This window comes from Myiozetetes cayanensis, unplaced genomic scaffold, assembly GCF_022539395.1.
Source record: "Myiozetetes cayanensis isolate MyiCay16 unplaced genomic scaffold, myiCay2020 scf13, whole genome shotgun sequence".
NCBI classification, from domain to species: Eukaryota; Metazoa; Chordata; class Aves; order Passeriformes; family Tyrannidae; genus Myiozetetes; species Myiozetetes cayanensis.
Window position 1 is genome coordinate 9,711,261 of NW_026086937.1, and position 15,301 is coordinate 9,726,561.

Sequence of the window (15,301 nt, forward strand, 5' to 3'; positions counted from 1 at the left end):
CACATGCTGGACCAAGTTTTATTTTGCTTTAAATCTGCTTAATAGACACAAGTTATCCCATTACTTTGGAGGAATTGCAGGGTATCATTAGGATATGGCTATGCAGATAAACTCATATATTTGTTATATTCAAGCGTACAACTGAATCTATTTGGATGCAGATTTTTCTAGAAAGGTGTACTTGTATCTTTTAACCTTTCCTTCTGAATTAATTTCTCATGCAATTTATGCTTACACTTCTATGAATGTTTCTTTCCTAGGATTCTAATAATCTCTGTGCTACTCAGTAGATTTTTCTCTGCTTTTATTAGACTCCTGCCCTTTCTTTGTTCCTGCCATTTGGGATCCTGCAAGCTCCTGGCATTTTTCTCGTATTTCATCTATACTTTTGGGGTAACATTTTTGTAGGTTCCACTTGTGCTAGTTAGAGTGATGGCGGCTTGGATGCCCAAATGAAGGGAGTAGCTGGAGCTTCCTCCCTGGCCACTGAGGCTCTTCAGCAAGGAATGAGGGTGGAGATCATTCAGAGCTTGTGGTGTGCCTTTTCCAGGCTGTTTTGAATATTAGGATGGCTGGGCTGGAGATCAGATTTACGCTGCTTGCTCTCAGGCTTTCCGTTTGGGTGACACCTGGGGATGAATTAGTCATACGTCTGTCTTCATAAACACTAATAACCTCAGATCAAGTGACTGAGGAGAAAGCTGTCCTGTGATGAGAGAGGAAAAGAATGCTTGGCATTTCATTAACAAATGCTACCAAAACCGACTGTATTCAGCCTTTCCCTTAATGCACTATCAGTTGACTTGCCTGGGCAGCCATGTTGAAAAGTCCAGTGCAAAAAGGATGGAGTTTTTCACTGTTTCATGTTCTACAGAAACTGGCAATTAGTAGGAAATCCTCCCAAGACTGAAAGAAATTTGGTTCAGACTCATGAATTGTAACTTTGATGTCAGAGTCCTCTGCTGCTTCTATCTGAGTAGACAGCATGAGTGCAGAAAAGTGCCTTGTTTTCAGATAATTCTCTTGCTCTACACAGTCAAATATTGTCTGGATCTTTCTGAGTGTCTGAACATGGCTAGGCACACCTCATGTGTCCGTTTCATTGGCTATTCCATGGCGTTCTTGCTGGTTTATCTTGCTTCTGTGCCCTGAAGGGGGATTTCCATCAGGATTTTATTAGCTTGTTACACAGATTTAGTGGTTTAAAAAAGAAAAATGTGGTGAACAAAATATCTACTAACTCCTGTTTCTTGACCTCTGGGTAATGAAAAATGAAAAATGTCACTTTTCCTGCATTTTTCTGGACACTTAGTAATAGATCCTGACATGCTGCATACTTTAGGGAAGTGTCTGAACTAGAGGGCAAACAAAGTTACTAATGGCTTGCAGTCTGGGTAATGCACAAGAACATAATCCATAAAGGATTTGGGAAGAGTTGAAACTGTTTCTTGGGAAGACATCGCACTGCAATTCAATGCGAAGGACTCCAGGGAGTTGTATACTCCTCCCTATCTGCTGTTTTCTCAACGTTGTGTATGGAATAATGCACAAAGAGCTTAACACAGGGCTCCTGCTGACAGAGAGAAAGCCAGAAACTCTTAAAGGATTCCTGCAGCGGAAGAAAGCTGTGCTTGAAACACTTCATAACTCAGCCTGCTCTAGAGGTTTTCCCACAGCCCACAATTCCCAAGGGCATTCCTCTCGAAAGTCAACTGCTAGCAGCTTTTTGTCTCAGGGCACTGTTCCCACCGTGTCTGCCACCTCTTCCTGGAGATGTTGAGCTTGGCTCTGGGCTGTTGTATGTCCTATTCCTTCGGAGAGCCTGGAAGGCACATGGCTGGCAGTGCAGGCCAGTTTACCAGTGGGGCAGGTATTGTCCTTGAGCTGGAGCAGACCTTGGCCGTGTAGTTGATTCCTGATGAACTGAACCTTTTCATCGCCCAAAAACTGGGAGGTGCTGTCACCTGCTCGTGTGTCCTTTTAGATTTGTATGGTGCTGAAACCAGTGACCAGGTGACCACGTGCAGCGAAGTCACATTTGATGTCATTGTTGGTCAAGGCCAGAAACTGGGAATGGAGTTCAAAAAGAGGAAGAAGATTGTCTAAGAGGTGGTGTGGTGGCCAGCCATGCCGCCAGTGCAGCCCAGACACGATGGGATCACCTAGGCCTGGCTCACAGCCACAGCAGGGTGTGCCCGAGTTTCAGGCGTGTTGTGAAGTTTCTGCAGCATTTAGCAAGGCAAGATCTGATGTAGCTGTGTGTTTGCAAGTTTAGTTTCGGTGCTTGAAATGCAGGAGGCAAATGAATTTCACTCCCACCCACAGGAATGAGAGCCTGTCAGTCCAGCGAGGCAGAGGAGGTATCCGGCTGCCTCTGATGGAGAACAACACGCTTTTGGGAAACTACCTGTGGCAAGAGCAGAGGCAGCCCCACAGCCAGCCTGCTTGGCTGTATGGAGCAGTCCCAAGCAGTATGGAGCTTGCTGTATGCAAGCAGTGCAGCGCTTTGATTGCTGTAGGAAACGCTGGACTCCTAGACAGGAAAAGAATGAGGAGCTCTACTCTCTCTCCTGAGCCTAGCACTTACCCTGATCCCTTTTAGACCCGGTGCAAACAGGTTTGTAGAACTGAAGCAGCCAGTTGTTTACTCTCTGTCCCAGCCCTACTTGGCCCTTAGCTTTGCACATATCATTTGTGGTGATGTAACTGGTGTCAGGTTTGAGGCACGGCTGCGTTCCAAGAGGGATCCACGTTGGCCGGTGGAAATTTCTCCCCAGCCGTATAAGTTGCATCAAGAAAGACATTGAAAAAGTCAGGGAGATCTGAGCTGTAAGTCCTGCCTTCCATTAGCAACTTGGCCATGTTGAGGCATCATGTTTAAAGTGCCTCAGGTTGGCTGTTCCTCTGTTTTTTATTGAGAAACAATTTGAAGCTGGTGGGGCAATGAAAAGGAGTTACCTTATTTTTAGAAGCAGAAGCCAAAAAATTCAGGGGAAAAACCCATGTAGGAAGCAGAGGAGTTCCCAAGTGATGTGAAGGTAACTCAGCGTATTCTATAGAATAGGTAAATAAATACACCCTGAGAGCAAATGCAAAACACTCATTAGAACAGACCCTGTGCTTCTTCAACAGCGTATTTCTTAAAAAAGAGAAAGGCACTGACAGTAAAAGGCTTTGTTCAGAACATGCCCACTCCTGTGCCTCACAATTTGCAATTCCCCCGTTGTTTTATTGTTCTTGTCAAATTTTTACTTCGAAGAAGCTTTTTCATCAAGGGAGAGCCTAAACCCTTGGTCAAGCTATTTCTGTAGTGGCACTTGCTCTGAGTTTGGAGCTTCTGCCCTGCAGAGAACATGTGATTTGGCTCTCCAGGAGTACTTTACTCTCTTTGAAAGTTTGTACCCAGAGCAAGAAAACTGGTTTGAATCTTTCTTTCCTGCCCATCAAATGGTCTCTGGCTGCTTTGAAACATGGAAGCACAGCGTGGCAGGGACAGTTGTCTGTGTGTCTGACAGCTGGGCTCACCTTGGAATCTGACTCTCAGCAGCAGTGGGACTGCCGTGCTCTGTGTCCTGGCACAAACAGCTGGAACAATCCTTTTGGTTGGGAGCAAAGTGGGGAATCTGCCAGTTTGGTTTGCCAGGAGTCTGTGTCTGGCTGCCTCATTTCTGAAAGGACCTTAAGGCAGCACAGTATATGTTACTGAAGCCTCAGCTCAGGTTTATTTGGCAGTAAAATATTTGCCAGGCTTAGCTGTGTCTAATGTTTAGAGATTCTAACTTTATCTTTTTATTCTGAAGTGTCCTATCCATCAAATAGAACTAGGCCTTTTTCTCCTTTTTTTTGTTTTAAACATAAAACCTTATTAACTGGGCTTTTGTGTAGTTGTTTTGACTAAAGTTAATTGTGAAGGTGAGGTGACCTTTCTTGTCAGAATTTCAGATTTTGGGGGAGTGGTGGTTTCTGTTTGGGGATGTCTTGTTCCCCACCCCTCAAACATAGAAATTTTTGATGTAGATATTTGAGGCACAGTACAAGTTATGACTGGAGCTCCTCTGATGTAACAAATCCCAGCTTGATTTGATGGGCAGGGAAATGAGATTAACCTCAATGGGATTTAAAAATAAAAAAAGAACAGAGCATTCTGACATTCCCAGTTGTATGGGGTTTTTTTTTTCAGGCCTTGCTGCTTCAGACATGCTTGGTTATCCTCACAGTGCAGGCCTGTTACACGTAAGAGAGAAATAAAAGGTGTAGTTGTAGAAGGGACTGGTATGTGCTTAACATTTAAGCTGTTACAGTCACAGAACTAACATCTATTGACAAAACTTAGCACTCGATTTAAATCAAATTTAGTGGAATTCTGGGAATTTGTGCTCTTGTGCAATAGGATCGATGTACCACGTGGGGGCAATAAGGGATTGTCTGTGCCTGAGCTTTTACCTGTGGATGAAAAACACAGGAGACACAGTTGTCAGATTGTGCCTGCACTTTTGTTCCAGTGTCATGGCTTAGCAGCCGTTTCTCTTTGCAGTTTGTAGCTTGTCTACGCTCTTGATTTTTGTGCTGTGGCTTCAGAACTGCTGCTGGCTACAGACTGAACCTTCTGGGTAGGGAGGACGTGTTTGGACAAGTTCACTAATCAGAACGAGAGAAGCTGCCGAGCGAGTGAGTCTCTGTGCGCAGGTATGAACATATGCTGTGCTTAATTGACTTGTTCTAATTGCCACTTTCACCATGAGAGCCAAGTTAAAAATTCGGATACAATTCTGAAAGTCAAAGTAGGTGATTGCAAAAAGGGATTGCAGCCTCTCGGGTTTTTTTCCTGTTAGCAGACATTTTTCCTGTACACAAGTGACCAGGCGTGTTCTAAAGAATCGGTTAGTATTGAGAGTTTAATCCTAGGTCTCAGGCTGAGGCTAGTGGACTTTGCACTTATAAAGGCTAATATAAAGGCCAATATAATTGGTAGTTGCAATGTGTGTAGAAGGGCTCTTGAAAAATGCCCCAAAGGGGAGCAATCTGAGAAGCCCAAAGACTTCCTTCTCTGAGAAGTGCTAGAGAATGATTGTTGGGGGGCAGTAGTATTTAAGATTGGAAGTGGAAAATTCCCCCCACAGAGACTGCAAATATCTGTAGCATGGAAATCAGTTTCTCAAGTTGGTTTAGCAAGGTACTGTTAATGCTGAGTGCCTTTGCCATTCCATCTCTGCCAGTAGAAGGAGGTGCATTCTGCCCCTTTTTGAAGTTTCCGCATTCATTGCTGTGGAAGAACAGTAATTCTGTGCCTGCACATCAGTTTTAACACTCAGTAAGTGACCTGGAGTGAGAGAGTAATTCTGGAAAGTGGTATGTACAGGTATGGCTGTGTTGTTCATTCTTTGTGTTGATCATGTGGATTATATCTCCCACTATGCAGCAACTCCTGTTCACCTTGACTTGAGTCTTTTGCCATTTGCTAACGACAGTTGGAGATTGATCAAATTCTGTGATTTCACTCTTTTCATGTTTTTCTACCATCTGGGCCACTAGTGGGCTGTTGAGTACAGAACAACACCCCACTATAATCACTGAAATTGCCTTGGTTTTGCTATTTGGTGCTCTTTGTCACTCTTGGTAGAGAACTTGTTAATCAGTGATGAGACAGGTTGAGGAATGATTTATTGATCCATCTAGACTGATCTCTATGTGATGTGGAAGGCATTCCGAAAAATGGGTCAGTGAGACAAGACAACTAGTCTCTGTTTGGTTCTGCTGCACAGACTGAAAAGTACTTTGCTGAATTCTTCAGGGCTGAAACACTTCCAGACCAGGAATATGACCAGGGTAGTAACTAATTGTCATGGCAGTCTATCTAAGATGTGAACACCATTATGGAAATGTGAGTTTTTCCCTTGGTGGACCTCTGAGGTGTTCTGCAGCTGGTGATGTGACACCAGGTCCTCAAAAGTGATGGAAGAGTGATCATCCCGTGGAGAAAGCTCTCAGCCCTTGCAGTTAGGCCTAAGTGACACTGTGCTTAGGCTTGGGTTAAGCATGTCTAAAGCAAAGTGTTGAATACCTCCAGGTGGTAATGGATGGGAGAACTGTTGTACAAGGCACTGGCTTGAACCAAAGTAGGACAGCAACAGTGAACTGGGACAATCAAAGCTCTGTGAACTGCCCCAGAAGGGATTCTGGTGCTTTCAGTGACCTACCTGTAATGAAATCCATAACAATCCATCTTCCTAGACAGAAGGGGAGACATAATGTAAGCTTTTGAAACTGCTTGCCTTGCTATTATGAGATGGGGAGACCTCTGAGACACAGAGCTTTGTAGTGTGTATTTGGAAAGTATACGCTGACAAAATCAGCAATAGGTATAATTTTTCAGCCTGCAGAGTTGCTCTTTGCCATGGTGAAGGATCTGAACGATCTGAAAGGCTTCTGAAAGAAGCTTTTCCAAGTTTCTTGGTTGATAAGAAATCTGCTTTGAAGGACTTCCTCCATCCTCATCCAGAGGATGATTAAAGAAAGAGATGACATCATGGTGTAGTATAAGGGCAATTCTAATTGTCTCACTCAGGCCAAGAGGAGAATATGGTGTAGATTATCTGTTATACTAGTTCAGTGAGTGAGTTACAGCTTGTAATCAGTTTCTTCCTCACAGGGAGAAAGTTGTGCTTTGTTCTGACACTGCATCCTTCCAACAGCAACAGCTGGCTTTCATGTGTGATGACATTCTTCTTCTAGCTTTGTTCTCTAAACTTTTCCTCCTCCTGCTGTAAAGGCTTCAAACACTGTGTGGATGGTTGGAAAATTTGACTTCATGGGTGTTATGGAAACTCAGAGGTCTTTGTGGGTAACCATAAACAACATACTGCTGAGTCTGGGTATAGTAGGTCAGATAACCATCCACTCTCTCTTTCAGCTTTCAAAATTACCAAACATCACATCTCAAACATGTTTTTTATTAGAGTTGATGAGGATTTATTAAATGATTGAGTGTGTAGTACAGAGATTCAGCCTGACAAGGCACTTCCTATTTGTATTATGTTTGGTTGGGAGTAGGAATTGCAGAGGGTAGAGCTGTCACCTTCTAGACTGTAAAACTGGAGTCTTGTCACTTCTTGTCCCTTCCCCTGCCTGTGGTGGCAGGTGATGCCATATGTCTCTTTGCAGCCTGGTTCTAAGTGTGCAAGTAGAAGTGTGAAAGTGGGTGGTGACTCCTCTAATATATATATATATATACACACACACTGCATCCAGCTCTGGGGTCCCCAGCAGAGGAAGACACAGCTATGTTGGAGCAAATCCAGAGGAGGCCACCAGGATGATTAGAGGGATGGAACACCTCTGCTATAAGGAAGGGATGGGACAATTGGGATTGTTCAACCTGGAGAAGAGAAGGTTTTGGGGAGATCTAATTGTGGCCTTTCAGTACCTGAAGGGTACACAGGCCTGGAGCTGAGCGTTAAGACAGAGATGCTGGGGATGTGAACACTTAAACATGCTGAACCTTTGTGCAGCTTCTCCTTACTGGATTGTTTCAGCACAGTAAATTACTTGTGTTTTGGGTGAGGAATAAAGTCTGGACTGTAGAGTGAAGCATGAAGAGGAGCAGCAGGGAGTTGATGCTTCTAAAGCCTCTGCCGTATCTGTAATTATTGCTTCCTCTACCTTAGCATGGTCATATGTGGCTTTTAAAGTGATCGCATCGGATTTGTTCTCGGACTTAGCAGCAGCTGCTTTTTTGCACAAGAAAACTTTAGTGCTCTTTTTAGATGTTAAAGCAAGTGATTGAAATGAAGATGACTCTGAAGCACTTGAAAGGATGTGAAACTATATTAGCACTTAAGTTGCAAATAAACCTGCCTGCTCAGTTTCCATTGCCTATGGAAGAGCCAAGCAAATGGCAGGCAAATAGAACACTGAGAAAGCCGTATCAGTAATGAGAGCACTTCATTTGATTGAAATCACAATTGACGTCATGAATGGAGTAGTCTAAAATGCTGGCTATACTTTTACAACTTTCCTTTTTTTTTTTTTTATTTGTATCCATGAGATTCTTCAGCTCCGTTTCACTTTTTAAGGAAAACAAATCATGGGATATATTTTTTAAAACCTTGTGCCTTTTGTTCTTTTGAAGACGTGAGAATGCTGCTAGTCAGGAATAACTCATTAAATTTGTGAGCTGCCTTTTTCTACGGGTGAGCGCGGTGAAGCTGCTTCAGGTTGAAAGGGCTGTTCTGCACGATTTGTGTGTGTTTGTTCTTACAAAAGTCATCTGCTATGTTAACATGCCGATTTTCAAATCGTTGTGAAAATGTCGAGTTCTCAGAAAACAAGGTGGCTCCTCGAATTTCTCGTGCTCCTGCCCACCAACCAACCCCTGCCTGGACACCTCTGCGCTGGATTTTGGGCGCAGCGCACCCCTGCCTTCTGTAGCGCCGAGGCTCTCTCCCTACCCCCTCTTAAAACGCGCCTGTGAGAAACTCAACCAGACACGAGGGCCTAAAATACTCATTCAGAGCGGAACACGTTAAGATTTTTCGGCCTGAACCGAACCGTGGAGCTTGGTTACTGGCACACGGTGTCACCCCCGGGGGTGGCGTTTCCTTGTGCACATGCGATGCGCGGCGGGGCAGGAGGAGGGGGCGGTGCCTGTGGTGATCCATGCGCGGGGCCGACCCCACCCGGGGAGCGGTAACGGGACCCGGGGCAGCCTCGGGGGGCTCCGTTCGGGCCCCGAGGCTGCCCAGGTCCCGTTACCACCCAGGTGAACCGGCCCGCCCTCCGCCGGCCCCGCCCTCCCCGCCCCTGCCCTCGCCGCCCCGCCCTCCCCGCCAGCCCCACCCATTCCCCCGCCGGCCAATAGGAACGCGGGACGCGGGGGCGGGGCGGGGCCAGCGTGGGGCCGGTGCGGGCGGTGGCGGCGGCTCCGGCGGGACAGGCCCGGCTCGGAGGTGAGGAGAGAGCGGGGATCGGGATCGGGATGGGATCGGGATGGGATGGGATCGACCCGACCCCACAACCGGGGCCGTGGGGGAGAGCGGGCGCGGGGCGGGAGCTGAGAGAAAGCAGGAGCGGCGCCGCCGGCGAGCGGCGCCCCAGGCCGGTGTCTCGGCTCGGCCCGCCCCGCCCCGCCTGCGCGTCCGCCGCTTCCGCCGCTTCCAGGCCGGCGTGTGGCTTGCGGGGGGAGAGCCGTGAGACCCTCCCGTCGCGGCCGTGTGGAGGGACGGTGGTCGGAGGGGAGCGTGGGGTGCGGGTGGCGCGGAGACGTGTGTGCTGTCACAGCGGGCCGCTCGGAGCGTTCGTGCCTCTTCTCGGCCGTGGGTGGGTTTCCTGGTGCATCGGCGTAGTGATGCTGAGCGGTGGGTGTTGCTCGGCGAGAAAGCTGAAAGAGGAAAGTTTGCTTCTGGTGACTGAAAGGGACCTGATCTGAGAGTACTTCCTCGCTGCTCCGTGCGTGCTCCCGCCACGCTCAGGCAGTGGGGATCCCTTTGTATGGAAGGCAGGGATCACCCTGCTCACATTGGGCGGCGGGGAAACTGGCCTTACTTCAGACCTGCCTTCTGCACGGGGGAAGGAAGGACCCTGTCACTGACCAAAAGACGCTGTGCTCAGAGGACTTCCTTTGAAAGCCCTTGGTATCATCCCTGGAAGTGTCCAAGGCCACGTTGGATGGGGCTCAGAGCAACCTGATCTAGTGGAAGGTGTCCCTGCCCACGGCAGGGGGTTGGAACAAGATGGGCTTTAAGGTCCCTTCTAACCCCAACCGCTGTGTTTCTATGATCTTGCTTGTCCTCAGCTGTAAGCTGCCTTTCCAGATTTGCTGCTAGCTGAAAATGCTGTCTTGCTTGTCTTGAATAAAATAAGTTTATTCCATCCAAGTAGAAGATGAAGCTCATTGTGACTTAAAAGCTATTTCAAAAAGATGACAAAAAATAAAAAGTACAAAAAGTAAAAATATATACAGCTACCTAAATTTCGTAAGTTTTGGTTTATATGCTCCTTCACTTAGGGCTGAGAGCAAGAGGGAGCTGATATGGGTTTGGTGCCTGGTCCCTGTTTGTAGGAAATTATCAGGACAAGCACTAGGTGCAGACAAGTTCAGGGAGGGGCAATGAAGGCAGATTTTTATCTTAGAACCACTAATATTGTGGTAATGTTGCATTTTAGTTTCTCTGTGGTGAGGCTGTGTTGTGGCTTGCCCGGGGCAGGAGGCTCTCAGTGCTGTGGGACAGTCTGCTCTGCCTGTAAAACCTCTTGGTCCTCCTGGTGCCTGTAACATTTCTCAGGCTTCACTAGTTTATTTTCCTCCTCCTTTCATGTAGTCAGCCCCTTCAGCTGAAGTGTTTCTCAAACCATGGCACAACAGTTCTTGTCAGGAAATGTCATATGTAGTCAGAGTACATAAAACATGATAGGTAACTAATTGGTGGTAAAACTGGAAATAGTGCTTGGCTTGGTTAACATTCCTCACACGTTGGGTTTTGGAGGCAGTGGGAGCAAACAAGACTGTTTGGGGGTTGTTAATAGTTATGATGGCATCAGTAGGGTGCTCTGTCAGGGAATGGGATGTGGCATGGAGACATGCTCCCAGCTGCCACAGCAGGCAGGGCACTGCTCTTCTGGGGATCAAGCTTGCTTCTGCACATTGTGTTTTCTGCCTAGTGTTTGTTAGGCCTTTAAAATCTGAATATGTGCTGGCCAGGGTAAATATTTTTAGGAACGTGTCATCAGCAAGACACGAGGCCAAGCCCTTTTGAGTTCACTTTTCGTGTTACCACCTGTGGGGAAGGACTTTGACATCTGCAGTTTCTGCTTGAAACTTTGGTCTCTCCTGGCGGGTGACCAGAGCTAGTGAGAATACCCAGGAGCTCCTCATTAGTCGGGATTTGGGTGGCCTGCCTGCCTGCCTTGCCTTCAGGAAGCGGCTGGCTCCAGCTGGAGGGGAGGCTGCTGAAGGCTCTGCCACGGGGCCGCTCCGTGTTCTGCCTCGGCTGTCGCTGCTTGCATTTTTTCCCTTTTGAGTAACTGCAGTGTCTGTCCCTTCCAGGAGCTGTTTATTCAGGAGGGGATGAATGTGCTCACGGAGCACTAACTTTAGGAGCAGGTGGCTAATAAACAACCTTGTGGGGAGTGTGACCGATCCTGGGCAGCTCCAGTTGCTCATGGGCTCCTGAAAGGCAGCAGCAAAAACCTTACAGTGCAGTTACATGATAAGGGACACGGTGTCAGGAGGATACAGATGACACTGAGGTCTGGTTTCTCTTCAGATCAGCACTTTAGAGATGTAACCTGGGCACATCTCTCTGCTGAATTTTGCTGTTAGGGTGGTTTTAAAATTTCTGAGCTAAAAGTTTTTCTGCTTGGCTGTGTGGCCACACAAACCAAGAAATTCAGCAAAAGGATAACACAAAACACTTTGAGAAAGAAACTTTCTGCTTATTTGTCACCCAGAGCTGGTAAGCTGGACACTGGGCAGTGTGTGCCCACTTTTATGTTGAGATCATCCTTCATACTGGATTCAGTTTTGGACTCCTGAAGCATGGTCAGAGAAGGGAGCTGAGCTGGGGAAGGGTCTGGAGCACAGCTCTGATGAGGGAGCTGCAGGGCCTCAGCCTGGAAAAAAGGAGACTCAAGGGACCTTCTCACTCTACGACTCTGACAGGAGGGTGGAGCCAGATGGGGGTCGGGCTCTACTCCCAGGGCACAAGGGACAGGACAAAGGGAAACGGCCTCAAGTTGTGCCAGGGGAGGTTTAGATTGAGCGTTAGGGAAAATTGCTTCATTGAAAGGGTAGTGAGGCACTGCACAGGCTGCCCAGGGCAGTCTCTGGAAGTGTCATAAACATTTGTGGATAGGGCATCTGGGTACATGGTTTGCTGATGGTGTTGGCAGTGCTGCATTAATGGTTGGACCTGACATTTTTTTCCAGCCCTTCTGTGATTCTCATGCATGTAGGGTCAGCTGGGAGGTTGGAGACTCTCTCTGGTGGTCTCAGCTGCCCTGCTCAGGCAGCGCTCGCAGAGGCCAAACAAGTCTTGTGGTGGGTGTGATTAGGTAGGAGGCATCTGTCTGCCCTCCTAGGAGAAGTTTATCTGTACAGGGGTATGCAAGTATAAAAATAAAATCCCCCATAATGTTACTGGTCTGTAGGCTGAGAAGGCATTTGACCAGACTCTATATGTGTAAGGATTGAAACCTAAATCACTCCCTGCTAATTTGTAAGGACATGTAAGGCTGGCTCCATTCAAATCCTTGGAGCAGGCTGCCTACCTACTTGCAGCAGAGGGACAAAGGAATGTTTTCATGAGCTGCCTCTCTCCTTTTCAGACAAAACAATAACCTAACACTCCCTTGGATTTTCTGTGGTGGGCTCACCAAGTGAAGGCTGTTCCAGCTGCAGTACCCACATAATTTGGATTGTTCAGGCACACTGTGGTATTTGGGTAATGCACCCAAAAGCACCGAGAAGCCTCAGCCTTCCTGCTGAGCATCTTGCACCTTGCTGCCAAATACTCTGTGCCAGTGGTGAGCGTGGGGCTGGGGCTGTGGTGCATCCTGAGCCCACATGCCTCACTTTCCGTGTGGATCCTGCTGTGATCCCTGTGCAAATATCAGCACTGCTCCAGTGGCGTGGGAGAGCTGGGGAGAGCCATGTGGGACTTGTTCCCCATGTCAAATTAAACATTTGCTCTGCACAACTGCCACCAAACCATGACAGCAAGACTCATGGTGTAGGAGTCAGCCTAGCTGAACTAATGTTGGTCTCTGTAATTGCGATTTTTGCCCACTGATTTAATCTGGGCAGGTTTGCTAAAGAGGTGAGGAACTGTTATCTGCAGCCAGTGCCTGATGAAGGCTCTGAGCTGCCAGCAGTTTAAGGTTTTGTATGAGTCATCATTTTGGGGATGGAGAAAGTTAATTGTTCCTGTTATCTTGGGGTGTGGTCAGTGGGATGGTTGGGTACAGGTGAGAGGCACAGTTCTGCCTTACCCTTCGCTGCCTGTCTGCAGCGCTCATGCTGCTGGTGGTAGGGAGCCCAATCAGCAGGAAAACTCATCAGAAACTAGTGTGTCAGAAGGGTGCAGGGCAGAGGTTTGAGTATCCTATTTCCTAACCATGTTTCTGAATGGTTATTTTTTCTTGCTACTTTTTCTTCCCAGCGTCTGGATTTTAGTCATAATAGAATGGTTTGGGTTGGAAGGGACCCTTAAAGCTCATCTCATTCCACTCCCTGCTACGGGCAGGGATACCTTCCACTAGACCAGGTTACTCCAAACCCTGTCCAACCTGGCCTTAAACACTTCTGTCTTTGACCAGAGTTTCGTTAACCTTATTATTGGTTTTGCTAGAGGGACAAAGAGCCTTAAATAAGGATTTTGTGATAGCGCTTCAGTGGGTTGTATTTTCACACGGAATGTCTGTGAGAGATCTTTCAGGCTGTAACCATCTGTTTTCTTCCACATTTCTTTAGACTCTGCTCACCGTTGGAAGATGGGAGAGATAGAAGGAACATACAGAGTTCTGCAGACACCGGGCTCTCGTTTGGGTGCCCAGAAAACCGCAGGAGTGAGTACCTTGGAGCCAGGACAGAACCTCTCCTCTGCCATGGCATCATCGCCTGCCAAAGCGCACGAGCGTGACCTCCCCATCAAAATCAAGATGTTGGACAACACAGTGGAAGTACTTGACATTGAGGTAAGAGAGATTGAAACCTGATTTCGAGTACACTGAGCCTCCGATGGTGTAAAGCTCACAAGGATGTGGCTCTGTACGGAGCTGGGATGCTTCGAGGCGATATCTGAATAAAGATTCCTGTTGGGATTTTACCTGCTTACAAGTAGTGAAATTAGTTGCACGGCTTGTTTTTTAAGGTCTTTTAAGTTTAACAGATGTTTTGTGTTTTTAACAGACTTCAAACATAAGTGCACACTGTAAGGAGAGTCTTTCACTGTTGTTTGCTTTGGGGGAACACCAACTGTCTCCTGCCAAGCTGTTCTTGCTTCCTGAGCCACATGCAGCTTTGTCAGTTTGGCAGCTGGGAGAGCAGAAGAGCTTTGCCTTAGTTACTGATTTATATTAAGTATTCTAATGGTTTGTATCCTCTTCAAGCAAACTTGCTCATCTTTGAAAGTCTTTGATTGCTGCCATGCTTTAGAAAGGAGGCACCAAACCAGTGTCAGTGTTTCTGAAAATATTTAAAAGTGTGCTTGGGGAAAGCTGCCATAAGACATACGAACCATGCTCACATTGGGAGGATTCGGCTTTTAAAGAAGTTTTTATTCTTCCAATTCTTGTTACATTTTCAGTGTTGACCTCAGCTTAATTCTAGCTTGCCTTAGATCTGTTGTCAGAAGACAGTTGTGTTCTAGTGCAGATACTCAGCTATCAGGTATTCTGTGTTAGTATCAAATCTGTAATCAGTAGTTTATAATTAGCACTTGTAACCTTAGTTTGTTGCATAGACTCAAAAGAGTTTTTCCAAATGTGAAAAGTATGTCTGCGGAGTTCTGAAGAAATAGTGGCTTTTGGGAATGTCTTATACAGATTCTGTCCAGCTGTTCAACTCTCAAACAAGAAATTTGCCTTTTTTTTTTTTTTTTGTTTGTGAGACTGTGCCTGTATCCTCCCACCTGAGCACACACAGGGTACTGCAAACCCCAGCTCATGTACTGCACAGAACACAAAAGCCTCTTTTTTTCCCTTTAAATTATGTCAGAATATTTTTTAGGAAATCTGCTGACTTTGATTCTTTTGAAGGATGATTTTATTTATATTTCCAAGTTGGTGTAGACATTGGTGTTTTGATTTAAAAAAAAACAAAACCCCAAGCAACACCCCCAGCCCTGTAATTTTGAAAATCAGTGCAAGGCCAGGCTGGATGAGGCTTTGAGCAACCTGTGTTGTTGAGAGCGGTGAGGAGAAGGGGTCAGCCTTGGGTCAGGCCCAGAGTGTCGAGCACAAAAAACTCCAGAGTCAGCAGCTGTGGCATTAGAGTCCTGCTAATACACTGCCTCCATGGCCTTTCATTTTTGTCTCAATGAGGCAGCAATGACAGCAAACAGGCATGAAGTGGTAAGCTGTGACCCTCTGCCTCCTGATTTCTTTGGTGAGCTGTTGGGATAGCAGGAACTGTTGACTACTGTTTGTAACGGAAAATGAGAATTTTTCACTTAGGGCAAGAGTGAGGAAGAGGCAGCCACGTGGCTGAATAGGTGGTGTGAGCTGGCACAGTTAGTTTTTTTAAAAAATAATATGAGAAATTGGTGATTAAGCAGCTGTCCTGGAGGGGTGGAGGTTCTGATCGTTG

The 15,301-nt window shown here is 46.8% G+C and overlaps 1 protein-coding gene across 7 annotated transcripts in view; it reads left to right on the forward strand.

Moving 5' to 3' along the window:
* The first annotated feature begins 8,863 nt into the window (after nucleotides 1-8,863).
* The window catches only part of FARP2 (FERM, ARH/RhoGEF and pleckstrin domain protein 2), a 67,850-nt gene continuing 61,412 nt past the window's right edge, over nucleotides 8,864-15,301 (forward strand). For all 7 annotated transcript variants that reach the window (XR_007627873.1, XR_007627874.1, XM_050307771.1 and 4 more), the window contains exons 1-2: nucleotides 8,864-8,945; nucleotides 13,466-13,689. Coding sequence is in view for 5 of the 7 variants with exons in the window: in XM_050307771.1 (XP_050163728.1) it covers nucleotides 13,486-13,689 (204 nt within the window). In the remaining 2 variants the exon portion in view is untranslated. The remainder of the gene's footprint in view (nucleotides 8,946-13,465; nucleotides 13,690-15,301) is intronic.